General features: G+C 39.1%; 1 protein-coding gene across 6 annotated transcripts in view; it reads left to right on the top strand.

The window, feature by feature from the left end:
* Positions 1-27863, top strand: part of SLC10A7 (solute carrier family 10 member 7) — a 141541-nt gene that overhangs the window by 77853 nt on the left and 35825 nt on the right. For all 6 annotated transcript variants that reach the window (XM_084518661.1, XM_084518664.1, XM_084518660.1 and 3 more), the window contains one exon: positions 15522-15557. In XM_084518661.1, the coding sequence (XP_084374787.1) occupies positions 15522-15557 (36 nt within the window). The remainder of the gene's footprint in view (positions 1-15521; positions 15558-27863) is intronic.

The raw sequence follows: 27863 nt of genomic DNA, 5'->3' as shown, positions 1-27863 counted from the left end.
GATACTAGTAATGAAGTTAAAAGGCATTTCTTGATCTCATCACTAAGTGAGGGTTCTTCCAAACATATCTATGGGAAAAAATGGGGAGAGCTTCAGCGTCCTGCTGGATATAGGCTCCGGTGTGAGGTACACTTGGAAGTAAACACTCTGGAAGACTGTACTTTGTTAGTCATTTAGGAAAAGATTTGGAGGAGGGAAAGGACAGAGAGGAGCAAAAAGGGGAGAGCCTGGGAAGAGAAAAGCCAGTCACAGAGACTGAAGGATTTAAAACTTATCAATAGCATAAGAGTTTAGCAGTCTAACTGCCTAGATATAACTAGAATGAGAAGGGATGGAGAATGAAGTGTCAGCCTTGATACCGCTTCATTTTTAAAATGGGGGAAAAACAAAACAAAACAAAACAGCCAACAACATTTTTTTTTCTGCAAGGTGCAGAATGCCTTCTTTATCCAGGACTAGATGTAAATGTTTGACACCTTTAGGCTTGGATCCATAATAAGCAGCAATGTAAAATTGCCACCCAGTTACATGTGACTAGAATGAAACTGCATTTTCACATATTATAGTGAATTATGATAAGTTTAATTGCAGCCATGCGTTGCAATTAATAAACATGTTTTGTTTTGCTTTGTTGGCAAGTGCGCTGCAGTGACACCTGCCATAGTTGCAAAGGCTGCCCCACACAGCAGAGCCCTTTGCTCTTAAACCCGCTTGCTCTACAAGTAGCTCATAACTTAAGCAGCTGTTTTCATTTCTGCTACTGTCAGGCGCTCAGGGACAGTTTCCTTTTTTCTGTCTCTGGCTCCCATGGCTCTATGAAAAGTGTGAGTTTGAAACCAAACAAAATAAAGCTTCAGTCCACATCTTTGCTCAGCCTTTACATGTACATTTTCCTGTTTTGAGCTCTTTTAAACTGCAGCTATCAGAAAGAATAAAATAGTGCATCACCTAGTAGAGTACTGAAGTGATCATCCAAGCAATTTTCTTCTCCCTGAAGCCAGACAGCCAAAGCTTTTTATTACTGACTGACTGAACTTCCTCTGTCTGTCTGTCTAGGTTGTTAGGCCACCTACTTGTCATGATTTGTGATGTTAGATGCTTTTGATTGTAGGCAAAACAGAAATGCTAATTTTAAAATAATATTTACATTTTAAAAACTCTCTTATATAAGATGTGCTATAAAATTGCCAGGTTATTTTTGATATATATATATATATTTTTTTTTTTTTTGTGGAATGCTCTAGCAGGCATCTGGCAGGCAGCTCCCTGGGAGTGCTTGCTTGTTCACAGATCCCGAAGCTCTTTGGTTAATGCACCTTCTCAGGAAAGCAGGGTGCTTAAAAATTTCCAAAGACATTTGAGAGCTGGCAGCTCATTTACAGCACCAATACTGGGAACAACCAGTCCACGTTATGTTACCTTAACCTACAGGGTGGTTGTTTCTGCTCTTGATATGAGAGAGGCTGGTCTCTTGTGTCAGGTGTGGAAATGAGGGTGACAATGGCCTTGTGCCCTTCTAATAGCAGGGCCTTGATTTAGCCACTGTCATGTTACAAGCCTGCCTTGAACACGCATTTGCATTGCTGTACAGGTGTAACTGCTTTAGAGATGTAACAGTTATGTGCAATTGTAAATAGCCAATGCAGTTTCCTTTTTGACTCTGCCGCCTGTGTGAGCATGCAGCAAAACTTCAGGAAAAAAATCGGAAATCGAGTCTTTTTCACGCTGAAATTACATTTATAACAAAAAAAGGCTGATAATAAACTGATGGTGACTAAATCAGGGGGTCAGGATCCCTTCTCTGAAATATACGTTGTGTACTCAGACAGGAGCTGTTGTATTTCTCACTTGTAAGGCATTGTCTGCAGAATACTGTAGACAATGTAAATACTGTACCAAGATTTGTATTTAACACCAGGATGAGGCTGTTGTTTAACCCTTCATCTGGTGGGAACTAAAGCTGCTTTATAATGGATAAGCAATAGTTATTAACAACTGATACTGAGCTGGATGATGGTGTTTTATTTTTCATTATTTTTTCTTTTGAAATAGTTTCAGCTGGTAGATCTCAATGGTGTATAACACTAACATGAGCTTGTGTACCTGAATTTCTGTTAGATAAATTGAGGAACCTGAGAACTACTTTGAAAATCAAGTCACTTATTAATCTTGGGATGGCTTAAATCTTGCAGTTCTCTCAGTAACTCACACATTCAGGGTGGAGATAGCGGCTGATTTACTCCTTCCCTGTCTTCTATGGAGAGCAGTACTGTTTGCCAGGTGAGGCAGTTCATGGAAGAAGTTAATGATGACAGTAGACACAAACAAGTCTCTTGTTGATTAGAGAGTCCTAGAAGTCCTCCGTAAAAATTAAGAGCATTAGGGATATGTGTTGTCCGGCTAATGAGGTTCTGTGAATGCCTGTCATTTAACTGATCGATTATAAGGGACTTCACTTTTAAAAGGGAAGTATTCTCCATGCAGAATGAGAATTATCCTGGATATGGAGGACTGGGGCCTTTTGAGGTTTAAGTACACAGTGATCTAATCCTGTACGGTGAACTTCCAGCCTGATGGTGGTGCTGTGTAAAGAGCTGGGGCAAAGTTTGGGGAGGGAGAACAGAGCTAAAAAGTATGATGATAACTTGAGAAGGGGAAGGTAGAGATCTTGGACAACATCTTTCCATTTTGTAAAACATTTCCTTGTTTTATCTCTTCTAAAGTAGGAAACACCTTCCAAGTTAATACTGTCTTGCCATTTGAGCCCTTGGGAGTGCAAATCAAAAAAGGCTGTCTTGTGGGGGCCGTGAAGGAAGTATTTTCTCTCTGTTTGGTTCCGCTCATGTGAATTACCCTTTCCTGCCGAGGCAGTCTCTGCTAGACTAGGACTGTTTTGTTTTCAGAAACAATTTTCCCCCTCAAGAAATACTCTGTTATGTTACAAAATCAAGGATCCACATTTCAGAGCAGATGATTTAAGCCAAAACTGGTGTTTGTATCAGAGGGTGGAAAAGCAGGCTCCTTCTAACGGCAAGTTTGAGCAGTGTAACCCAAGAGCCTTCCTAGGCAGCACTCCTCTCTCTGCTTGCAAGGAAGATGGCAATGGTGAGCACCCCGTGACTTGTGGAGGTGGTTTTTTGTTGGACCTGCTTGCACAAAATCAGTGTAGACAGCTCTCTTTTGATGAGAGAGAGCTGTAGATTCCACCATTTGCGTGCATGCTTCAAAGTGGTTGTCATTTTTTTAAGGCGGTGAGATGAGCGATTTAGGGTGCTCAGCTAAGTGGCAGGCTGCTGTAAGCAAGACCTCATGCGATTGGGTCATCTGTGACTTTAGAGATGGCAAGTAATTGAAAAAATGGTGGGTTTTTTTGTGTGTCATGAATGAGATCCTCATCCGTACCTAAGGAATAACATTTTAAAAAAATGCACATCTTTGAAGTAGATGGTTAAACTAAAATAAAATTACAAGATATTCTGAGACCCATATGGCATTGTTGATAACAAGAGCGTGGGCTTTGGCCCACCCTACTCCAGATGAACAAAAGCTACATTTTCTTGTTCCAAATGTGCATGTTGGGCATTTTAAGACGTGTATTAAGCAGATGTCCGTGCTGTGGGGATATCCAAAACAATGCAAAAAAAAGGCAATACCAAAGTTTCATGCTCTCAGCCCTGTGTTTGGACAATAGGCTAGAGAGATGGTTGAGCTCTTGCAAGAGCACAAAAACTTGTCACCAGGAGAAAAGAAGCAGTTTTTACTGCTTGTATAGAATCGGCAAAATGGATAATAATCACTGCAGTCGTGCTAAAGCATGTTTGGAGTCAGAACTGTGAAACGACTTCTCTGCTATAAAATAGTTTAGTAACTCTTTAAGCAGAATAAAGTGAGATTTTTTTTTTTTTTGTAACTAAAAGATCTTTGCCTGCACCTAGTTAATCTAAACGGAATCACTGTTCTGCAGTTTGGTACTCTTAACCTTTGTGTGCTGTAGTGATTTGTGATTTTTGAGGCAGTTATTTTAATGTCTGCCACAAAAAGGTGCTTTATGTTCCTTTTTCCTTATTCAGTCATTGCTAACATATTCAACCAGTGAATGTTCAGCAATTTATGCACAATTCAGCTGAATACTGTAATAATCCATTCTAAGCAGTAAAAACAGTTATCACAAGGTAACATTAGGTCTGCACACACAGAGTAGGCTGTTCAAATCGTATTACTGATTGCTGAAGATTTTCTTCAGTTGTTTTTAAACCATTTACTATTTGCTTCTGGAAAAGGTGGTGTGGCAGCATAATTTGAGTTGAGACATCTTGCTTTTGATTCCCGTTTGAAAGCAAATGCTTCTATCATTTAATTTCTTACACGAATTATTTAGTTCCAGGCTTTTTGAAAAGAAGGCTGCATCTTCAGTCCCATCTTCCAAAGTGGAGAATATTTACCCACCTACTACCGAAGTTCCTACAGAAGTTGATGTTATCAAAACACAGTGCACGAGTTACTCTGGAATTTATGCAGAGGCAGAAAGCAAGAAAGATTTAGGGTTACAATTGGGTTTTCAATCAGTTTAGTTTTTGCATGTCCTGTGGACATTTTGTAATCTGCCACCCACCCTCCCCAGGGGGTGGATTGGTAGTGTACCAGCTGGTGTGGTCTGTTTGGAAAATGCAAGATAATCACTACTGCAAGACTACAGTCACAATGTCTGTAGAAATGTATTTGGGAACACTAAAAGGAAATGATAGATTAAATGACTGCATCCTTTCTAACATTGTCTAACTAATTTATTGGGATCTGCATATCTTTAATAACGCTGTGTGGGTATGTGTTTGCGTGCATTAAGTTTCTTCTTCAAAAACAATTTTATTTGAGGCTGAACTTGCTGGGTTTCCTGGAAGACTAAACTGTTTTTTTCCCTCCCTCTATGTAAACCATGCTATTTGACTCCTCTTCGGTATGTATTCATTATCTTAAAATAGGAGCAACCTCCCCTCCCTGTGCTCAAAATCAACATTATTGTTGAATTCCCAGACCTAAGAGAATACTGGTTGCATTACAAGCAAATAATTTTTTATTCTGTATGGTAGGAGAAACCACCAATTAGTACAAAAAGGGTTAATCATATTTCCCTTTTTAAAATACCCCTTTGTTTCCTCTGTCTTGTGTTTGCCAAAGAAGATACAATGAAATGGCAAACCTGTGTTTTTGTTCCTTTTCAAAAATCCCTGACAAGCCCATGACACAGGCTACTGCTGTAGCTGTACATTTCTATTCATTATTGATGACTTGGGGCCAGGCAGGCAGCAGAGAACACAAGCAATATAGATTACCATATTGGGGGCTGGGTCTGGGGGGTTGTGTGTACGCGTGCGCACGCACACACACGTGTGCGTGTGTTTTGGTTGGGTTTGGCTTAACGCTTTGGAAATGCTCAATTCTGAACAGAAATCATATCCGGGAATAAGAAAGGGAAACAGATCGAATGAGCTTTGTCATACATTTTAATAAAACAATTTGGGGCACTTAGACTAAGGAAGAGAAAGAGAATATATGAGTGAGCTCGCTCACAAACTAATTACTATTAGTTTAACTTTCTAGCAGTCTTAGCAGCAATCCTGAGGGGTCCTGAGCATCATTTATCGTAAGGGAATTTGGAGAGTATTTCTCACCTTACAGAGTGTAGGTAGTACCATTGCTGATGAGGAATTTTGCTGACAAAACACATGTAAGCTGTCTAATTTGTCTGTATTGATACTTACAGACTAACAGTGCTGTTGGTCTGATTTGAGGGATGGGCAGTATCTTATTTCACAGGTACCACAGCCCAAACCCACGGTTTGGGTGAGTGAGAGTAATTATGCCAGCACTTCATAGGTTTTGAAGTGGTATTTCTGAATAGTAAGTCACCAAGAGACCTTTTCAAGCCCAATTAAGTGTTTTATTGCTACTGTTAAATGAATTAATGCTTACAGGATTTTACTGGGACAACATTCCTGCCCATTACATGAAGTTTTTCTTCCGTATGTCATAGAAGAGTTGTACAAGGCTTTCTTCTTGTACTGTTTGAGGTTCTTGGCTTTAAGAAAAATTGGGAGATAGGAGTTTATTTAAACAAAGTATGCGTGTTGAACATATGAAGTGTTCTTTGGTTCAAATATGGATGGTGTGTTCATGCAGACACTGTTGTATTTAAATAGTTTTCAGTTACAAGGAAGGCTATCAAAGAAATAAATACAATCAATTTTGATAACTGCTTATTTCTGTATTTGTTATAGCTCTTCTTTCAGGTTTCTGTAATTTTTCCTTATGCTTCTGTGTGTGTTGTTTTTTTTTTTTTCACACAACTGATAATCGCAGCAGGAAAAGTTAATTTAAAGTTTAGTCAATTCAAAGCTTACTGTGTTAAAACATTACATATAATTATATATATACACATACAGACACACACCCTCACAGAATAAAATACTGAGTTCTAGACAGAATTAGGTCCAGCTCATAAAAAAGATCAGAAAAGGCTGGTAGGGACCTTTGTCTGTATCTGATCTCTGACCTTGGACATCACTTTTCTAATTCTGTTTTCCATGTTGAATAAGCCTTTGGAAATAAAAAAGGAGGCTGGTGTAAAGCATAAGAAAACCTGCTTTCTCTTGTTTGGGGAAGAAGAGGTAAGAAACCATTGCCATGGAAGAGGGGCACTTAACTATTCCAAAAAGCAGGATCAGGCAACACATGATGTTTGTTTAGTGCATTGGTTTAATTTCTGTGGTTCTGGTTTCTCTTAGTTGTGACTCAATACTCTTTAATGTGTTTCAAAACATGGAATCAACTATATGGCTAATTTAATACTACAACTTCTCTTTTAGAAGGAAGTTCTTTTCCCTGGAAGGTCCCACAGCACCATCTAGTGTGCCATCCTTTCCTGCTACCAAATGGTGTTGTGATGGCAGGGGTGCTGAGGCTGGCATCTTTTGCTACCTAATGTCTTCCTATTAATTAAAATTAGGGTTTGCTGATTAATGTAGGTAGGTTCACTTGTAATTTTCTTTTTCAAGAAAACATACTTGAAAATTAAATGGAAAAATAACTTTTTTTTTCCTAAAGTGTGTATGTTACTGCATTTCTGTTTCCTACATTCAAAACAAGGAGAAATTGTAGTGCATTCTTAGCACTGCACTACCATACATGCTGCACTTGACATAAGCTCCAAAGCATGTAACTCTTTCTTATATCCTTATCATGTATGCAGCTGTTATCGAGAAAGGGCCATGCTTACACCTGCAGGCACCCTAATCCCCTGAGCTGCTCTGCTTTCCCGCTCAGTCCCACTGAGGCCTTGCTAGGTGCTGTGGGAACCTTTCTGCCTGCAAGAAGTTACAGGATTGTGTCTAAATGATTTTTGCAAAGGGAAGGGGATCAATCTGAGAAATGCACAGGTGGGGATGGTTGAGAAATCCCTTTCTTCCTTTTATGCCTCCTCTAGGGAAGACCCACCTAATGGCAATGTATAAATTGAGTTCCTGTGCTGACATACAGAATTAGTGATCTTGTTCTGTGTTGACACTGCACAAGAAATAATCCTGAATAGGAACAGACAGTGGTTTAATGAGCTGGTATTTGGAAAAAGTATTGCATGTGTGAGGAAGTGTAAAAGATTCTCGGGATGGGACGTGAAGGAGAGGAAGAAAGCATTGGGGCCAGGAATGATGGTCAGCGAGAGTGACAGAAGAGGATATGGAAAAGAACTGGAGCTACTGGCTTGGCAGTATCATTGCATGCACCGAAGATGTTAACAAGACACCCAACTTCTTCCATTGTGCAAAAGAGAGCTAATAAAAAGTTGCAGGAGGGTGCTGCAGGTTTGAGCAGGGAACGTGGCTCGCTCCTGTCCCAGACAGGTGTGCGAAGGCTCTCCATGATCCCTTTGGTCACACACAGTAGCAAGAGGTTGCTGCAGCTGAAGGGAAGTGCAGCCAGCAGCAGTTTCCTCAGCCAGCAGCATTTCCCTGCCCATCCCGGGAGCTGTTCCACATGCTGCCAGACAACTCCTCTGTCACTGAGTTTCACTCATGCTAATGTAAGCTATCAGGTTTCAGGATGCTTGATGGAAGCACTTATTTACGACTCTGATTCAGACTTTTTTTTTTTTTGTATTTTGTGCATCATTTCAAGTGCTCTTCTTCACTTTCAAAACCCAAAGAAGTTTTTGTAGTTACTTGAAAACTCAGGGTCCTTACTGACTTTACTGCTGTGTAAAAAGAAAATTTCTGATGTGTTGAAGATGCCCTCTGCTGGGAAGCCAGGCAAACTATATTTATATGGAGTTTTACCTTTCTGAAAGACTCATACTCTTCACTTAACTCTCTACCCTGTACTGGAGCCTGACCCCTCAAAACTACTGGAAAAAATAATTTCTCCTTCTGATTTTTTTTCTTTGCACTCAATTTACAACAGAGGTAGTAATGTTATGCCAGTATTTCAGACCACTGTATTTCTTTCCAGGTTCTGTTACATTGGAAGTACTGAATTCTGGCTTCTTTAATTCATTTTGATTCTGTGTTGATTTCATACTTGTGTAAAGTGTGTGTAAGGGGAACATTCGTATTTAGTAATTCCTAATAAATAGTGAAAATTCGTTTGGTTTCTACGAGTATCTGATGCTAACATGCTTTTTAATCTAATCTTTTTCTTTTTTTTTTCTTCTTCAAATTTCCCTTCCCGTAGTAGAGAACACTGGATTGTCACAACAGAACAAAGGTGGTGCAACATCTGGAACAATTCACAAAGTACTCTGCATAATCTCATAGTTGATGTGAAATCAGTTTTATTTTGTCTCCTTCAATAAAGGAAAAGCCATTTGACACAGGACTTCTAATTTTACAGTTTTGTTATTAAAATCCAATATTGGCCTAATTCGATGAGTTGCAGCTATTGTTGTACTTATTTATAATTATAGTTGAATTAGGGTTATGCAAAGCTGTATTTTCAATTTGGTACTGTAGTTCATTGACTTCATGCTGTAGACTGTGAATTTAACAAAACGTGTGAGTTTAACTTTATGTTCTTCTCAATGTCCTTTTGCATTTTCGTATTGTATATTGTGGGGAGAATGGGTGCATCTAGCATTCTAAAAAGTATCAATTCATAAAGCCTTTGTTCTTCTCAGCATTCAAATCAGTCATTTGATATAAAACAGTACAGTAATGAGCTAAATTAACTATTTCGCTTTGAAGACCTACAATTGTAGAAGACTTCTCAGGGCAAATAACATCTTTGGAGTAGCTGACATGGAAGGGATGTGAGATAGGAGACTTTTAAAAGCCCGTGTTCTGCAACTTTAATAATTTCGAAAATAATAAAATCGGAGAACAAAAGACAAGTGGTTATTTTGGAATCATGAGCTTCTGTGATGTCCATGGGGGAACAACACAGGAACACTGAAGATGCATTGTGAGGCAGTGACTGAAATCACAAGCACAACGGAAAGTCTAGTTCTAACGCTATCTCTGAAATTGGAAGCGGTGAAAACCAACACATCATTCATGGGGACAGTTAGCTTTGTTTGGGGGTGAGGAGAATGTATGCATCAGTGTGGAAATTGAGATCTAGTTCAGCATCTAATTCAACACAAACTTGTCAATTCCAGTGTTGCCTTTAAATAGGAACAAATGAATAGCATCGTCTTTATAGCCATGCTTATACAAATACTAAAAACTGCTCAAAGAATCCAGAAAAGGGATGTCTCGAAAGCACCTGCAGTCAGTTAGTCCATGTACTAATGCACTGAATTTTTTTCCAAAGTATTTCAGTTACAGACTTGAAATCGTATTAAAAAGGTTTAATACTCGAAACATCAAGATGTGCAAAATTTACAGTTGCCTATGCAACCCTTTTCTGTTAGGACTCCATAAAACACAGAATGATGCTTTCATAAGGCCTTGCACAGGCCTTCCCAATGTAACTTTTAGTTTTTTTACTTTTCTGGTTTGAAACCAAAGAAGTATATTTAGCATGGAGGTTTTAAACTTGTTCTGTGGTGTGTGTCGTGAGGCTATGCATCATTCCAGAGAATTGGGAGTGGGTGAAAGAAGGGGGAAGGCTACTCTTTCCTGGGACTTTTGGCTGGTTACCCAGGTATGTGAAAACCCTGTTTCAGAAGTAAGAGTCGATCTTGTTGTAATGTCTAAAATAAAGATTACTACAGAACAGGTCAGCATGGGACTGTATTTTAAATCAGCCTATTGAAGAGGGTGTGTAATGTAATGTCCTATCCAGTAAGCAATATGTTATGCAGGCGCCATGTCACCATGTGGAATTGTAGAGCTGTGAGGGTTGAAGGTAGGGGAATTCTTGCTGTCCTTCTCTTGAATAGATGGAGTTGAATCTAAGTGCTGTTGTGGTCTTTACGATCTCTGTATCATCTTCTATAAGCTTTTGGGCCTTTGGGATCACCTGCTTGTTTTCCTGTTGTGATGGTACCAGACTTTGAGAACTTCTGTGTATTGTCAGAAATTTGGTACTAGTTTACCTGTATTGCTCACAAACATATCTAATTCCGACCTAGAAGTACTTTACTAGAGGCAAGGCTACTATTTAAAATGAAAAACATTATGAAGTGGTCTGCAAATTTGTCAAAAATAAAAATAGAAATATAGTGGGTGGCACACACACACACACACACAAAAAAAAAAAAAAAAAAACAAAAAACAAACAAACAAAAAAAAAACACCACCACCAAACATTTCCAAGCACAAAAGCAAGCAAACAAATGACAGAAAAAGAAATAGAAATAATATGTGTTTTGAGGTAAAGTCCATCTCACACTGCAAGCAGAAAAACTGCCTAGATTGGTTTTTGTTGGGAGGTAAGGTGGGGAGGGACTTGCACTTTCTTTTCCAAAAAGTGGCGCTGACTCTTGAGGGGGACAGCGAACATGCAGTACTGTTGTACACACGTGGAGATTGTTTTCTGAATACCTTCTCCAGAGTTCATAGCCAGTTTTCTCACATATTACCCTATCAGTAGTAATGGAAAAGCCATCCAGTTAACTTGTTAGTAACCTTTATTCAGTTTATAACTTAAGGAGGCTTATGCTTTTGCTCCTTTTGTGCCCTGCACTAAATTACCTTTAAGCACATGAGTAGGTAATTGATTTCAGAAATTATGCATTTCTTCTGTGCCTTGATTACAAATATATATATATATATATATATAAAAAATATACGTGTATTAGGTATTATATATATTTTTTGCCTTCTAATCCTACTTCTAACAAACCAGAGGCTGCTTTGGTTAAACTTTTTTTTCCCACTTAGTAATTGCCATATGTGTGTCATACTGATGACCTGTGAGAATGAAGAAAAATTGCATGGGAAATTTGTGGGTAAAGGAAACGAAGGAAAGTTCACATGTATTTCATGCCTCATTACAATAATCCTTACTTGTCTTCTACCATGTGTCCCTTTGGATCTGTGCCCACCTTGCTCTTACTATTTGCATAATTTCTTTCTTAATGATTTGCCATTATAGATTCAAATCCATTATGTTACTTCCTTTTGCTGTCCAATTTGGCAGCCAATTACATGTATTGATTCTACGTATTATCTTGGAGAATAAAACACCTTCTAATATCTGCTCTACAGCAGTGCTGTACTGAATGAAACCTCTAAAAACCTTCTGAACATATTTTATCTGTACAGGGCAAATAGCAATTAAGTGCATCTCCAGGTATCCTCCCTCCTGCTACAGGGCATGTGCATATGCATGCGCACACACGTCTTTAAACTCTGTTAAGATAGTTTAACGTGAAGATGTGTTTCTTGATACCGTAAAAAGAAGTGTATTTGCAGGTATCCAATTTGACTGTTCAGACTCCTATTTTGTATCAGTGTCTCAGGTCAGGCTGAGATTTTGTTTTCTTCCTTTTCCATTAAAATCATTGAAATATATTCTGTCAGTCTTTCACATCAGAGGTGTAAATGGATTTCTTGAAAGTTTTTCTGCTGATGGCAAACGGCAGTCACTTTACAACTTTGACTCCATTGTGGGCAGCAGTCAGAAAACTTAACACTCCACCCGAACTTTGGAGATGCTAAAACTGTGTGATGACCTTGCATTCTCAAGGGCAGCTGCTCGGCTTCTGCTGGAAGTGCTAATCTCCAATCTGTTTATCTCCATACACTGGGTGTTTGACAGCACTTGCCTCGAAAGCCAGGCAGGGAGAAGAGCAGTCAAAGTTAGATACTTTTCCTCTTTGATGGTGTTTGTTTCCAATTGACTTAAAAAAAATAGTCTCTTTTTTTTTTTTTCCTTTTTTCTTTTTCTTTTTCTGTCTTTACTTTGAAGGTAGCCACATCAGACAGGGCAGAACATGCCTGGTTAACAGCCTGCTAGTGCATGAGCAGAACAGCGTAGAGTAACCATTCTCTTCCTCCTTTTCTCCTGAGTGAACTACATTTTGTTTTTACCTTAGGAACCGAAGTCATTATCTGTAACTTCTGTCAGTTGGTTTTAGACTGAATGTGCTCTGTATGTTATTCTTTGGTGGGTATGAATTGAGATGCGTCACGTAGTGCTTATGAGCGTGTTGAGGAGCACATTTCTAACGAAAAGGTAATGTGTTGAAGTGAGGTGGTGTGTGCAGGGAAAAGTAATAATACCTTTTGTTAGCTATGCTTTAGTCATGTGAATCCTTCAAGCCTGGGATAGAAACCTAAAGAAAAGGGTTTTTGCAAATAAAAGCACAACAGTGTGTTCATATAGCGCATAAATGGGCTTTATGTACACAGGGTTTGGCTGTTCTTTTCCATCTCTATCAGGCAGCCTGATGGCAGATTCTCTCCCCTAACAAATCTTGCCTTGTTTGCCCCCGTAAACAATCACAGTCAGCACAGCACAACAGACTGAAAAAAATCCTTGGTATTAATGTAGTCCTTGTTTTTTCCAGCGAGAATTCCCTATCAAAATAAAACATTAACATCAAATTAATCTGATTCTGCAACAGTATCTATTTTTTAATATGAACTTGTCTGTACTGTCGGGTAATTGTTTAGCTTCCCAGGGAATTGCCTGTGTGTTGCAAATGGGCAAATTCAACCTCGTGAATCCTTTCTGTGGTGAGACAACGGGAAACTTCCTTCTGATTATCAAGACCTCCAGGTTTAATTGCAAAACTTTCTAAAGAATTGCTAGAATTGACCTTTTGAACACTAGATTTTCAACAAGCACAGTCAGGATTCTATTTATGATGTAAGCAGGGATTCTCTTCCCCTCCACTTACAGAATTAGGAAGAAGTGTTACTGTCATGGAGGTAATGTTTTCTTTTATGAAATAATGTGCTTTGAACTAGCAGCTGTTGCTGCCCATTGCATTAGTATCTCAAAGCTTCCATAGCAAATATATAACAAGTCGGAGATCCCATCCTAAAGAGGAAGGATGCTGTCTTTATCCATCATCAAGATAAAGCAGAGGGTTGTTTTCTTCTGTTTCTGTTTTTGCATTTTTCTGTAATGTATAAAAGTGCTGTGGGATTCACTGAGGCACGAAGCACGCAAGAAATGGCTAATGGTGCTGAATCACTGAGATCCTTCAGGTTTAGTGGAGATGCATCATAAGCAAAGGTAAAAACAAAAGAGGAGATGATGTAGGTGCATTGCCTCCTGCGCCATTCATGTTCCACGTCGCTCATGCCCAGAAAAATCTGAAGTTGAAAGCCTATTGCAATTGTTTCCTGCTATCCCAAAACTGCAGGGTGCTTAGGCAGTACTCAGCCACTTGCTACTGTTTGAGCTGTGCAATGTCATTGTCAGTGGGGAAAAGGGAAGAAGAGGCTCAGGTATTCTTAGTAGTTTTTCCAGAGTTTGCCCATTCTGATGGAGTGACTGCTGCATCTGCTTTATACAGATCTTACTGTCAGCTCTCTGTTCCAAGCACCGTAGATGCTGCTGTTCACAAGTTCAGCTCTTAGTGCCTCCTCCCTTTCTCAGCTTTTGTTTCATCCTTTACAGCTGACGTACTTGAACACCTATATTTCTTTATAACTGTATCTGCATTTTGGTCTAGGCTCCCCTGTAAACAGTGAGCGACTCCCTAAAGCAATTCTTACTATTTCTAGTCTTTTATGATCCATCTCAGCTGTGACATTTGCAAAAAGATAAATGATTATGGATAGCTAGGCTGTGGGGCAGTCAGATACAGCATATATTATTAATTTCAAAATATGTTTCAAAATTCTGCAGTCTTCAAGTTGCGCAGCTTATCTGTTGTCTCCTCTACCCTTCTTGTGGCATTTACTTGTTGCATTTTGTTTTAAGAGCACAAGAGGAACTCTGTGTGCATAGTGGGCACTAGTGTCTGGATTAGGGACTTGTGGACCCAGAAAGTAAATACAAAACTAGTCATATAAGGTTTTTCTTTATATTGGCTTCCAAAATATTTAAGTAAAGGTGTGTTTCTGTAGGCTAAATGAAAAGCTGCCTTTTTGTTTAATTGTTTTTTTTTGTGTGGAGACAAAACCAAATAGAAAATAAGCATCCTTTAAGATGAACATAAGCAAATTTTGTACTGTCATCCTTTATACCATGAAGTTTGTGAATAGCCAAAGGAATTATTCTTGAGAAATGTTTGGATGAAGAACAGTCTTGTCTTAGAGAAATTCTGAGCAAGCTCTGTGAATTAGCATACATTAAATGATAAAATAATTTTGTTGAGCAACAATAAAATATTGAAGTCAGATGGAAGGATGATGGGGAATTGCTCTTTGCAGCCATGAAACTGATGCATGTCATGTTAACTCCCAACCCAAACAATTCATTTAAAGATTTGCTCTCATGAAACTTAAAACCCTCTGTTTTGTCCAATCATCAGCTTTAAACCTGTTCCTTGTCAGTGAAGACAAAAAATCCTTTTGCTTGCGTCTGCCTGGGGGATGTGGAAAGCTGAGGTGGTCCTGTGTGATTAAATTAGATGAAAGACTTGCCTTCTACCAGTGAGACACGAAGTCTAATCAAGTGAAATGAGTTTTGAGATCTCAGCTCATTTCCTTGGGGAGTATCAGTTTACATTACACAGTCACGACACCTAATTCATCACAGTTGATGTGGCTTTTGCTCAGAAGAAGACTTGGGATTGGGTAGCACGGGACTCAATCACAAGTCTCCCCCTAAGGAGGAGCAGCCTAGTGGAGTTAAGATACAGCACAGTGAGGGGAGAGCTTTAATATGTTTTTTAAAATAATTGATCTGTATTTCCGTCTTTCAGATTAGAAAGGCTTAGGCCCAAAATGGGAAAAGCTAGAGGTAAAAAAAAAAAAACAAAACACAAAACTTTGTACTGAGTATAGTTTATAAAATGATCGACGTACAAGTGCTAAGGAATGTACACTGAAGAGTTGAAGTTGAACTTTTTTTTCACTTAATTTCCATGATGTTGAATGGCATTTGTTTATTTCCACGCATCGTGGTAAAATGAAGAAAGGAGTATTCTGCTTCCCTGACTAATAGACAATTTCTTTTATTTCTTCCAGGGCATTGTTGTAACTCCACTTCTGCTTCTGCTATTTGTAAGTATTTTGATCTTAAGATGTCTTTTTACTGAGTAATTCTGCATCTATTAAATAGCATATTTAAGACAGAGATTTGGGTGGTATAGCCATGCTTAAGTAACAGGAGATTTTTCTGGTTGATATTTGAAATAAACTGCCTTCCAGAAGGAACATAAAATTGTGTCACAATGAAAGCAAACAGTAAGTGCACTTTATTGTAAGAAGACCAAAACCTGTTGCTGTTGCAGCACCACAAAACCCTATGCTGCTGGGCTGGGTCAAATGCAAAGGCTTGCCACATAAGGTGATCACCCAGTTAGGTGATCTCTTGAAGAGCTCTCACATGCAGGAGTTGGACAAGATTATATGTTCTGGAATGGGTGACAGGCCAGTTGGAGAGAGTGCTGCTGAGATCAACGAAGCTGCACTCTTGGGCAACTTAGCTCATGGGTATTTCTGTGGTAATGGTCAGTGATGTCGGAAGCAGAAAGACAAATGACTGGAGCCCCTGTTTATCACTAAGGTGATGCTGCTTCATTCCTGTTAGTTCGGGACTTTCTCAGTTGTTATGCTCAGTCAGGATCCTCACAGTCTGGGGTAGAAGGGCAAAGACCTAGTTTTATCTTCAGGATGTTAGTAGATATTAGTGAATATACAATGAAGGGACGTTAACAGACAGGTGATGGCTCTTCAGTAAGTCCTGCGTCAGCAAGTCGTGATGCTTGTGAAGGATTTGCAGGCAAAGTATGGTGCAAGTTACTGGGGATTGTGGCTTCATGAAGAGGAAGGAAGGAGGCTGAAGCACTTCAAGGATTTCAGGAGAGGCGTAACTTGTCTTACTTATTTATGTTACTAATCATATGACGTGTAAGCCAGCACCCTGGAAAGGGAAGCAAGTGTGGAGTTAGTCTGAAGCAATTTGTAAGCAGCAGGTTGTTTGTAGTAGGGATGTTCAAGCAGCAGATGTACTATATACACATATAGCAGTGTATACTGCTAAACTGGGACAAATAGTACTGTGAGAGTAGTTGTAACATCAGCTACTGTTTCAGTAAAGCTGTGTGGGAAGATTTTTATTTTAGAGTATTTTTATTTTACTGTAGCAGATTGTAATTTATATGACACAGCTCTGTTTACACAAGACCTGCTTTGACTACATCATCTATATCAATACACACCAGCAGAGCTTTCCTCATATTCTTGGGACCATGGACTTACTGCAGGTTGAGAAAGACAATTATTCTAAGAAAAATGGATGTTTTGTTGTTCTTTCACCAAATAAATTGATTCCAGATGATCTGTCTCACTGTTTTCCTCTCTTCTTACCTCCCATATGGAACATGTATCTTCCAGGCAAGCACTCATCTGGAGACCTGTGCCTTTGTTTCTAAGCGACTGAAACTTCATCTCTTTTTACTTTATCTCTCTGGCAACTTTCCCCCTGCTATGTCTCACTGAGTTATGGTGCTCTATACAGCCAAACCTAAGAAAGGACTGTTTTTTGTAGAACTTGAAATGTTAAAGAATGATCTGCATACCTTTCAAGCAAGATAAGGATCTTTCTTTCAGTGACTTTATGGACAGAAAACAAAATATTCTGTCCCCTAAACTGCAATTTTCACTATTACTTCTCAGTAGAGATGGTAAAACTTTTTGTGTGCAAGAACCAGAAGGCATAGCATATGCTTCTGTTCTTCGTACAAGCCCTAGAGATGCTTGTATAAGAAGTGTGTAAAATGTGCATTAATTGTTCTGCTGTTTGTAACATGACTTCGAGCTGTTCATTTTGAGGAAGATAAACACGTATTACTTTTTCATCAGAGTAGTAAACAAACTAGTCTGGGGGTGGGGGGAGTTGCCAAAGCTGCAGTCTTTGTCACACAGCCCCAAACTTGAGGACTCCTCTTGGAGTTACGTAAATATTTAAAGCTCCTTGATATCTTTGTTGAGGTCTTGACACACGAAGAACAGTCATTCGGATCAGACTAGCCACACATCTTGCCAAGATGTGGCCCTCTCTGAAGGTTCAGTTTATCCAGTGGCAGGTATTTGGGACAGCAAACTAAATGTATGTGCTCTTCTGTAGTCTTCCTGTACCCTGGCAATGTATGGTTTGGACTGTTGAACACTTTTTTTCTTGTGAACCTCTCTAATTTTTCATTGAATTTCCTTGCTACATCTGACTTCCTCAACATGCAGTGGCAGCAAGGACATAGCTCACATGCTTCTGTTGGCTTGTTTTAAACCTGTTGCTTTATCATTTCATATCGTACTGCATAATTACAGTGGAATGAGAAACTATGACTAGTAATTTTCTGTTTAGCTTTCTGTATCACTCATTAATTTAGTCATGCCAACTTAGTTTTAGAGCTTAATTAATACAGGGTGGGATTTCAAGTTTGAAGATACCGTTTACCTCAACAGTAACTGAGCTGGGCTTCTGAATAGCATTCAGGGAGCTGTGAACTCAATGCCTCCGGTGAATTTTGATTCATGAATTTGGTGCTCACTGGGATTAGTTCTTCCACGGAGTCATGCTAGTATATAGTCTGAATGCTATATTCAATTAGTGATCCTATTTGTAAGGTTCCTTGTATATAGCACATAAAATATCCTTAGTGCTGCCAGAAATAAAATAGATTGTTGTCCATTAGCTTGTTGTTGTTATATAGCTTAACCTGTGGTAGTGCTTATGGTTTAAATTTTGTCCCACGTGCACTGGAGAATATAGTGTTCTGTGCTGCCTTTCCAGTTCCTAATTGCCTGGTAATGTAAATGTAAGTTGTCTAAACAACATTGATAAAGACATGTTGAAGCTTATAATAAATAATGCATTTAATGCAAATAATTTGTCATCTTAAATGAATGGTGTTAAATGTAAGATTGTCAGTTACATTTCTGAAAACTGTATTTCTGTTATGAAACTTTTGGTTATAAAGCTTACTCAAAAAAAAGGTTTCTAAGAGGTTTTTGATTTAATGAAACCTTAAATATTGTGCATGTAATTACCAGCCTGTATCCTTGTGAGAACGCTTAGCTAGACTTGAAAGAATAGCAGCCTTCAGCATGGATACCTCTGATTAACGTTTTACCTAATAAGAAGCTATTGAATCTTGGCTTCCAGATGCATTAATCTGCAATATCATCATCTTCATGTTAACTCTTATTATTAACAGTTAATATGATGTATTCCCAGCAATGGTGTTATAAATGGGCAATGTCCCATAAACTATATATAATTGATTAGGGTTCATATATATGGTGAGGAGAAGCATTGAAACAAAGTACTGTAAGATACATCAGTTTCAAGTTAACATAGGTTTATGCTGTTCACATTTCTTTGCAACATTCTGCAATGTTTCATTAATGGTGATTAGGAGTGTGTATACCAAAGCATTCAGAGAAGGATGCTGTCTGTCTTCTTCTTGTCAGGTCAGGTACGTAGCTGAAACCAATTGATCGTGAAGATTTTTAAGGCAGAGAAATAAGTTTTGATTTGTTTGCTCAAAAGTATATTGTAGAGAAAAAAATGCTAGAAATTGTAGCACAGAAGAAATTTTGCTTTTGGAAATAACCTATTTGTAATCATTATTTATTGATATAGTTAAGTAATTCCTGAGGAATTTAGTCACTTGGGCATGAAACAGTACTATTACTTCCCTTTATTTTTGTAATAACATTTCCCCTTTATTTGTAATCTTTCAAAAGAAAGTTTTTGTAAAGAACCTTTACATTTCAGTGGTTTAAATAACTGCCTGTCCTAGCACCTTTTCTGAGCAAATTTTGAGAGCTGAGCAAGGTGGTTACTCAGGGAGGTGACCAAGTATCCAGTGAGCTAGCAGAGGGAGCGGAGGTAAGAGGAACTGACCCAAATCTGACACTCCAGCTTTGACTACTGAACCTTGTATTTCTTAACCTAGTTCTACTGACTTCACGTAAACTCTCCATAAATATAGGTAAAAGAAGCTCCAGTCCATACTGATGTGTGGCTGAGGCAGAGGCTAACTCCTATCCACCTGCAAGTATTTATGATTTGAATTCATAAGTATGCTGCATTTGGGCATATTGACATTGCTAAAAGACAGTTAAACAAAAGGTATTGTCACGCTGCAGAGATAAGTGCTGTGATCTCTGATAGCCTCAAGTTGTCAGTGCCTTTTTATAACGTCTCATTCAAAAAACAGAACTTCAGGAGTACTGTGCTCTGCAGCAGTTCTATAGTATCACACATGCATGTCTGTGACTGAAAAGCAGAAGTACATGTAGGTATGAATGGAATTTTATTTTCCTTTAGAGCTTTTATATGCTTTTGTATTGCCCAGGATGGAGGGCAGCCCGATGCTTCAGCAAGGTCCACGTCCCTTGGATTTGCCCTGGAATCAGAGCGAGCGTAGATACTGTACTACACTGCAAGAGGAAGCAGTGACCTTTCTCTTCTGAGCATGGCTCTGTGCTTTCCAGCTGCACTGGAATAAGGTTCCCTCTCTGTCCTGAAATTTGGTTGAGCACATGGACTCACAGTCATACCAAGGCACAGAGGCTTATGATTTTGGTGATTGCATTTGTTATCAAAATACAAGAAATCAGTCATCTGCACACTTGTTGCGGCCAAATGTGAAGCTGCAGTTCTTATGGCACAGCATCACAGCTCTGCCATGTTCTTGATTACTGTTGAGGTTCAGTGCCTTGACAGAAATGGTCTCTGCAGTTGTTGGAAGCACGGTCAGTTAGCTGTCAAAGAAAAAGTCAAATTGCATGAAGCTACGCATCGTTATTGAAAGCTATCAAAGCAAATGTTAAAGTGTTTTAGATTTGTATGTACAGTCTTCAGAAGTGTGCCTGCAAACCAGTCAACACGGAATGTTAAAAACTGGAAACAAAATCCTTGTGTATTTTTAAGAATACACTTGGCAAAACCTTCCTGTAAGTGTCACACACTGCTCCCATGTTTGCTATTTACCAAGGGGGGTTACAGTGATGTTTGTGTCACAATGGAGTCTTCCTAAGGCTTTATCAGCTTGCTCCTTTCTTTGATTTATTCAGCGATGTTTTCTTTTCTGGTAACTTCTAAAAGTTTTGGTGTTTAGAGTAGATGTTTTCATGGTGGCATTGTCGTGGTGATGTCATAAATGACAAAAATTTGGGTGTAGTCAGTGAAGGAAATTCTGTGCAAGTATTGCAGAGGAAACAGAAGGAAGGTGACTGGTGAAGAAAGACATGAATGAAACTAGGTGTTGATTGAAATATTGAAGTTTAAAAATTTTCCCCCTAAATTCAAAATCCCTAAATTAAAACATTGTTTTAAAAGTTAATAATTCTCAATTTTTCACCAAGTCTTCTCCAATCCCATGCTACTGTATTCCAGATAAATCTTTTTATTAAAAGGAGCTCTCGTTACTCAAAATAAACAAAAAAAAAAAAATGGATTTCTACACACCATGTCTTGTTTTTCCTCCCACACATTTGGTAAATGAAAGTTGATACTAGTCAGATGAATTGTTAAATATGCAAATACTGTAGGAGCTGGAAAGCCTTGGAAGTTGATAAGGAAGTTGATAATGGATTTCACTAGTATGTGACAAAAGGCTGATTACAGGAGAAGGGAGGGCAAGGAAAGAAGCACCACAGTGCATTAGCTCGTTCATGTGAAAGATTTAAAGTGCATCATCATTTCTACCTGGTTATTTACCTCACCATTTACTTTCTCTTTAATCACTGAGAAGACAAAATACTCAGATCTGATCCAAACCCATTACAATTAACAAGAAGTTTGAAATGACTATTGTGAAATATTTGCATAGCATTTTAGTACATTTTCAAATGCAGGTTTTATGGCTTTATTATATAAAATTGCATACAAATAACAGCCAGGGAATAATAGGGGGTCCTTCTCTTCCTGATGCATGTACAAATTATCGTATATTTGTGTAGGCAGAAAGCTCTAATATATGTAATATTTCTGTGGAAAACATTTATCTACTTTGTTTTTGCTCTTGGAATTTTACATCTATACAGTGCTAGGGGAGTCTTTTATGCACACATCCTGCTTCTACGCAGCAGACGCTGAACGTACTTCTTGACAGGATGCACAGAAGCAGGACACTGGGAAGAACCAGTCCCAGAACAGCCAGTCCTCCGCTATTTCGTGCTGTGCAATTTATCTCAAAATGGAACGTATTTCATTTTAAAAGTTAACATTTTTGCTTTCCCCTCCATCCTTGCAATGCTAGAAACTTGCTGTCTTGTAGATAACTTTCTATCTTGTAGATACTTTCTGATTTCCCCTTGTTAAGTATCTGTGACAGGTCTTTTGTGCATTTGTCCTTGTTGCCAGTGTTACATGCACCTGAACACCATTTCTGTGAGATTTAGCTTCCTGGCTCAGACATAGTGCACATCTTATCCCCTTTCCCAGACTTCATTCAGCTAGGCTGAACGAACCATGCTTTTCTAATCTTTGCTCATAAAACAGAACCCTCATTCTCAGGTTTTCTGCACCTGCTCTAGTTGTAATTCTTTCTTCCATTCAGGTAAAAAGGATTGTGCACAGTAGCAGAGAATTCTTCACAAGGGCTTATCCAGGCCTTGTACAAGCAATTTTGAATAATTTATTTCTTCTGGTACATCGCTGCTGTCTTTTTCATGGATGCATAATATTCAAGGTTCTTAATTATCCTGTGATTTACTAATCTATTTGTTTCCAGTTAGTCACCCCATGTTCATAGCAGAAATTTTGGATGCTAGTCCCAAAGTCGCAGCTCTCTGAGGGTACTAACCATCAAACTCCCGCTTAGGTGCCTTTGGGTTGTACGTTTGGTCTCTTTTCATTACAGGAGCCCTGAAGATCACTGTTCTGTGGTGAAGCAGAATTGTGACTCTGGTATAGTTTCAGAATACCTGTGGTTATGTTTACAGCTCTATAAAAGGCTTTAAAATTGACAAGTATGTTTTGGTTGTCTTGGTATTTAATGTGTCATAGAGGAACCCAGCATGGGCTTAGGAATCTGATCACTTCAACAAGAAATACTGCAAAGTCTCCTTGCCCTACAAAGAAAAAAAAAAAAAGTATTTTAAAAGTTGTCAGTTTGTCAGCTTTTCTTTTACTACACATCTGACTATGAAACTGACTTTTTTTTGGAAACAGAACTGGAGGATATATGCAGACAGGGTTTTTTATGTTTGTACCAAATGAATTCCCATGGCCACAGAAGTGTATAGAGGTATGGAAATACATGTATACCATGAGACCAGAACATCCTTTTCCTTAGCAGAACTAGAGAACTAATTCTGCATTTAATTTTTAAGAATAGCAATAAAAGATCTGTTTGTTAAAATACAGGGTTGCCAAAGCACTGGACATGATCCGTGTCGTACCTTTAGTCCCTTTCTCTGAGGGAAGAGTCAACTTGTTGGTTTGGATAGGCAGACTTTAAAGCTTTATTTTAAAATTTATTTATATTCTTTTTGGTACCTCCAATTCTGCCAGTGCTAGGAAATTGAAGCTTATTTGCTTTTGAATACCAAACCTTGTTTCTTCTCATGGTATAGAAGCTCCATTCTCAGTGACGTTCCTCCCCTTTCCTTCCTTCTCCTGCTGTCAGCACCTGTTAGAGGCAGACAGTTTCAGTACCAATGACTTGATCAGTCTCTGGGAGCTGGCATCCCTTCCACAGCACCTCTGCCTCACAGAGCTATCTAAACACTGCTTGTGAAGGGTAAGCAGTGGAGCAGGAGGAACATCCTAGTGACCTGCCAGCGCAGTGTAGACTGTTGTGAAATGTTAGGCAGGAATGACTACTTCATCCCTTTCAACCTCCTTCTGCAATTCCCATGATCAGAATAAATTAAGGACCTAAGGCCAGACAAGCTTGTATTCCCAAGAAGATAAAATGAAGACTTACTGGTTTTTTTTTTGGTTTTTTTTTTCCTTCCCCTTTGGTAGTTGGTTAATGTAAATAGTTTGGCTTGCTATGTTCTTACTGAAACATCTTCAGACATTTTTCATAGAAATCTACATTGCAGAACAGGGAAGGAGGATCAGTCTTTAGTTTTTCAATTTTTGTCAGAAGGCTGATTTATACTTTCCTACCAGCGTATTTTTTGCATGCTTGAAGAGATCAAAGGAACTTCTTTTGCTTGTTGTCAGACATCCAAGCTCCATTTCCTGCCTGAAACCTGTAGCCAGGCAATGTAGAAGTTGTAGGTGCCTGTCAGCACCATCCCCATGCAGCAGCACAGCTGCTTTCTACTTCTCAGAGTGGGAAGATCACTGCAGTAACTGACCAAGTACCTGGGTCACTTAGGGTGATGTGTATACTTTTCTGCTGTAACACAGCATACTGCAATGACTGGGTCAAGATAAGGGTTCTGGCAGGAGTCAAAGCAAGGGAGGGTTTAGTTTAGCTGGTCGCTCTTGTTCGCTGTCCTTCATTACTGAAGAGGACCCCATCCACATCTTTTCTAAAAGCACATCACTTTCCACTTCTTTTCTGTAACAGGGGTGTCATTCACAGCAGGGCGTAAAGGGCAGGGTGGTCCAAGCAGGCCTCTGAGGCAGCTGAATCTGGACTGGATGAAAGTAACCAGAAGCAGTGACAAGACAGCATTGAAGAAAAAAATTAGAAAGATAGGTCTCGAAGTACTCTGTCCCAAAGGTGGAAAGGAAAAGCTTAAATTTAACATCTCACATAAGAGAGCAGCCAGTGATCCTCCCTGACAGTTCAGTCCTGTTTTCACCCCTACCTTACTTCCTTGTCTGTTCTTAACAAATGGTGAGGCTGAAGTTGGCTGACAGTGTTTTAGAGTACAAAGACACAATCTGAGGAAACATGTTAATTAGAGGAGAGCACTGGAGGAGTAAGGTCCCAGAGGACAGCTGCCTCTGAAGTGGACTCAATGTGTGCAACACATGTGACACTGGATTATGATTTGGTATGACTGGTGGGAGGTCGGTTTCTTCTGAATCAGTGGCAGTTGTAGACATGGGAACACCCGCTGTGAGACCTGCCCAGTCTGCCAGAAAGATGTGAGTGGAGGGGGCATCTGGCTTGTGCAGGCAGTCAGGCCTGGAAGTGGAATTGTCTCAGTGTTAAGCAAGCAAGGCTTTTGTTTGGTTTTGTTTTTACCACAACCAATTGAGTACATCCTATCAGTTAAGGATAAGCCAAGGTTTTTACCATGAACTCATAAATAAGCCTACTAAATAATCTGATTTTCTGAAAAGTCTGCTGAGAAGAAAAGTCTGAGACTGAATTAGCAAGAATGCTGCAGGTGAGGTTTGAAGTACTGCATGGGGACAGAATTGTCTGAGTTGCTTGGAAAGGTGTCCCTGGAATTCTCTCTTATTACAGCCAGATCCAGCAAATACTTGCAGAAGGCCCAGTCCCTGCTCATGTGAGCTGTCCTTCTGAAATCACTCAGAATAGTTAAGTAAAAAGTGCCTGTTCCTTCCCACAGGAAGGAATACTCAGAATTAATTAATTAATTAATTAATTTATTTATTTATTTATAATATTCAAACAGTTTTATTCAAACAGGTCGGTCTCATTAATAGACTTTTAACTGAAATGCTGCTATCCAGATTAGAACATGACAATCACTTTACAATATTAAACTTCTCTTTAAAATAAGCATAGACAAGGGCTGGCATGACAGTATGCTGGCATGAAAAATTTTGATCACTGGATAAAATGGTATGTCTTATTTCCATTCGAGATTGCAAGCAGATTTTCTCTATACAGCTGTAAATCATCAGCTTGAATCTGTTGATGTTCCTACAGCCATTCTTAACAGGGCTTGTTTATTCCCTGTGATGAAAGTTTTCTATTTAGTCATGGATGTTGTTATAACAAGGAGGGCAGCCAAATAGAAACAGATATTTTAACACAGTGCTAATTTCAGTGCAACGTGGAAGATCTAGGGTTTTTGTTTGTTTGTTTGTTTGTTTTTGTTTGTTTTGTGTTTTGTTTGTTTCTTGACAGCAAATGCAGTACAGACCTCAGCTTGATCCCACTAAAACCCGAGTAAAGTCATAATTATTCATTCAGACAGAATATTTGAATTTGTAAATGTGTAAAAAGGTTTGATCAACATTACATTGAACTTTGTTTCCTCTGTTCCTAAATCGTCACTGCTCATCCTTATAATGGATGGGACCAGCAGAGCCAAGTTCAAAGTAAGTCTGGAACACAGGCAGCACCTGAGATCCCATGGGACACTTACATTTGTGAGCCTGATGAGTTCGCATACTACAAACACCGAGGCAGTTCTTGGTCAAGTTCTGCATCCATTATCTGCAGCTCCCTGTGCATGTGCGATTCCTCATGGTTAGCCTCTGGATGTCCAGAGGCTGAGTTAAAAATTCTTTTTCTTCTGGGTGATTGAAAAGTTCCTGCCTTATTTTTTTCTTCAGCTTTTATCTATCTCCTGTGTCTTTCTCTGGGAGTAGATTTAAGATTAAGATGATGCAGGAGTTTTTATAGGCTTGTTGTCTCATGTTCTTACCAAAAAACAAACAGCCCACTGAAGTTATTATCACAATATACAGAAGGGAAGTAGAATTCAGAAATCTGCCTGAGGAATAAATAATGTCAGTGCCGTAGATGGGACAGGGAAGTCTAACACCAGAGCAGTGCAGGAAGGGGACATGGAGCTGAGCAAACATGCTGCTCCAAACCTCTGTGCCTGTCTGTTGTGTAGCAGAGTTTTGGGACCCCAGAAAGAAACCAGCTCCACTCTGTTCCAGAAAAATGGAATTCTCAACTACACAACTGAAATGGGATCAAAAATAGTGTGATCGTAGGAGCATCCAGAAGAGGGACGAGTCATGTTAGAAGCAACAAAACTTGACTTTTTTTTGCCAAGAGAATTTATCTTAGGGAAATCAATCTGTGATATGAGTGGTTTCCTTTAGCATCCAACCACAGTACGTATAATTCAGTTTCTAATTGTGTAAAAATATGTCTATCTGTATATATACCCAGTGCTACAAATCCATGATAACTTGAAGATGCTGTTTTAGAAGTAATATTTAAAAAATCTGGCAAGACAATTGATGTTTGAACGGTTGCCTTTTTCAGCAGTGTGTTACATTGTTAAACAGCTTTTCATTCTTGACTTAGAAACTGATTAAACACCCACTAAGCATAAAACTTTAAAACAGAGAAGTCCAATCAATGCTTTTATAAAAATGCACAAGAGCCACTGTCAAAGTGTCACAGTTTCGTGAAGCCATGAAGGAATGTGGACTGCTTGGTTAGATTCTCTCCTCTGTGACTCAGGCAGATTTTAAAGTTTAAAAATCTTCACTTTCACTTGAAAAAGCTTCTTTGAATACACAGTAAGTAATGCTTTTAACTCCTCAGCATACAGAAGGAAAAAAAGAGTCCAAATACAGTTTGAAAAACTATGAACCTTTTAAAATTTCAAAAGCTCCTTACAATAATTCAAACATGAGTGCTGTGATGGCATTTTGATGCTCTGCTTTCTGCAAGGAATCATGCAGACAAGCCCCATGTCCCTTGAGAATGAGATACCAGTACTGTCTAACTTCAGGTACTTGTGTGGGTGATCCGAGTCTTCCCCTGGAAGCACTTCTCCCTCTTGCCACCATGGGAATTTAGGCTTTGTAATCTCGGTGCTCTCACTTACCACCCTGCTCGCAGACTGAAAGCCTCAGCAGTGACATTATCTTCAGCTCCTCTCCAGCCATCTGCTGCACCCTCATCCCTCAGCTGGGGATGGTGGGGCTGTGCACGAAACAGATGAGCTCTAGTTTGTTAAATGGCCAGGCTGAATCTCACCTGGTGCTGCCAGTCAAAGTAACACATAAGAAACAGTCCTACCCTGGGTGTTCTGCCTAGGGCTCTCTACCTAGAGTACATTCAGAACAGGTCTTATCAAAGAAAGTGGTGGAGTATGTTTACAGGAGAACAGACTTTGTCTGGTCCCACTCAAAGTCGCATGATTTCCTAGGGTGCTGAAAGGGAATTCAATGCTGTATTTTTTCCCAATTCAGTTGCCACCCATGTACACCAAGAGTCCAGCTTGCATGCATACACAGCCCGACTGGTGTGTACACTGTTCTCCCAGGCAGTACATACAAAGTCTGCAACAGTGATCTACCTGCCCTTTACTCCTCAGATGACTTTCTTTAGATACAGGTTATAGTTTTACATTTCTGAATAAAATGAAGTGCTTCACCATGGGAAACTTCTGTTTTTTTTTGTCCTGGTCTTTGAATTTCTGAAGAATGTTTTTATGCCAAACCCATTTTTATGGGCATATGTTGATTTTTTCTAGGCAGAGTTATAGGAAGTGACTAGA

This window comes from Aythya ferina (genome assembly GCF_964211825.1).
Source record: "Aythya ferina genome assembly, chromosome: 4".
Classification (NCBI taxonomy): Eukaryota; Metazoa; Chordata; class Aves; order Anseriformes; family Anatidae; genus Aythya; species Aythya ferina.
Note: the sequence above shows the minus strand (reverse complement) of the source record. Positions and strands in the feature narration are given on the sequence as shown.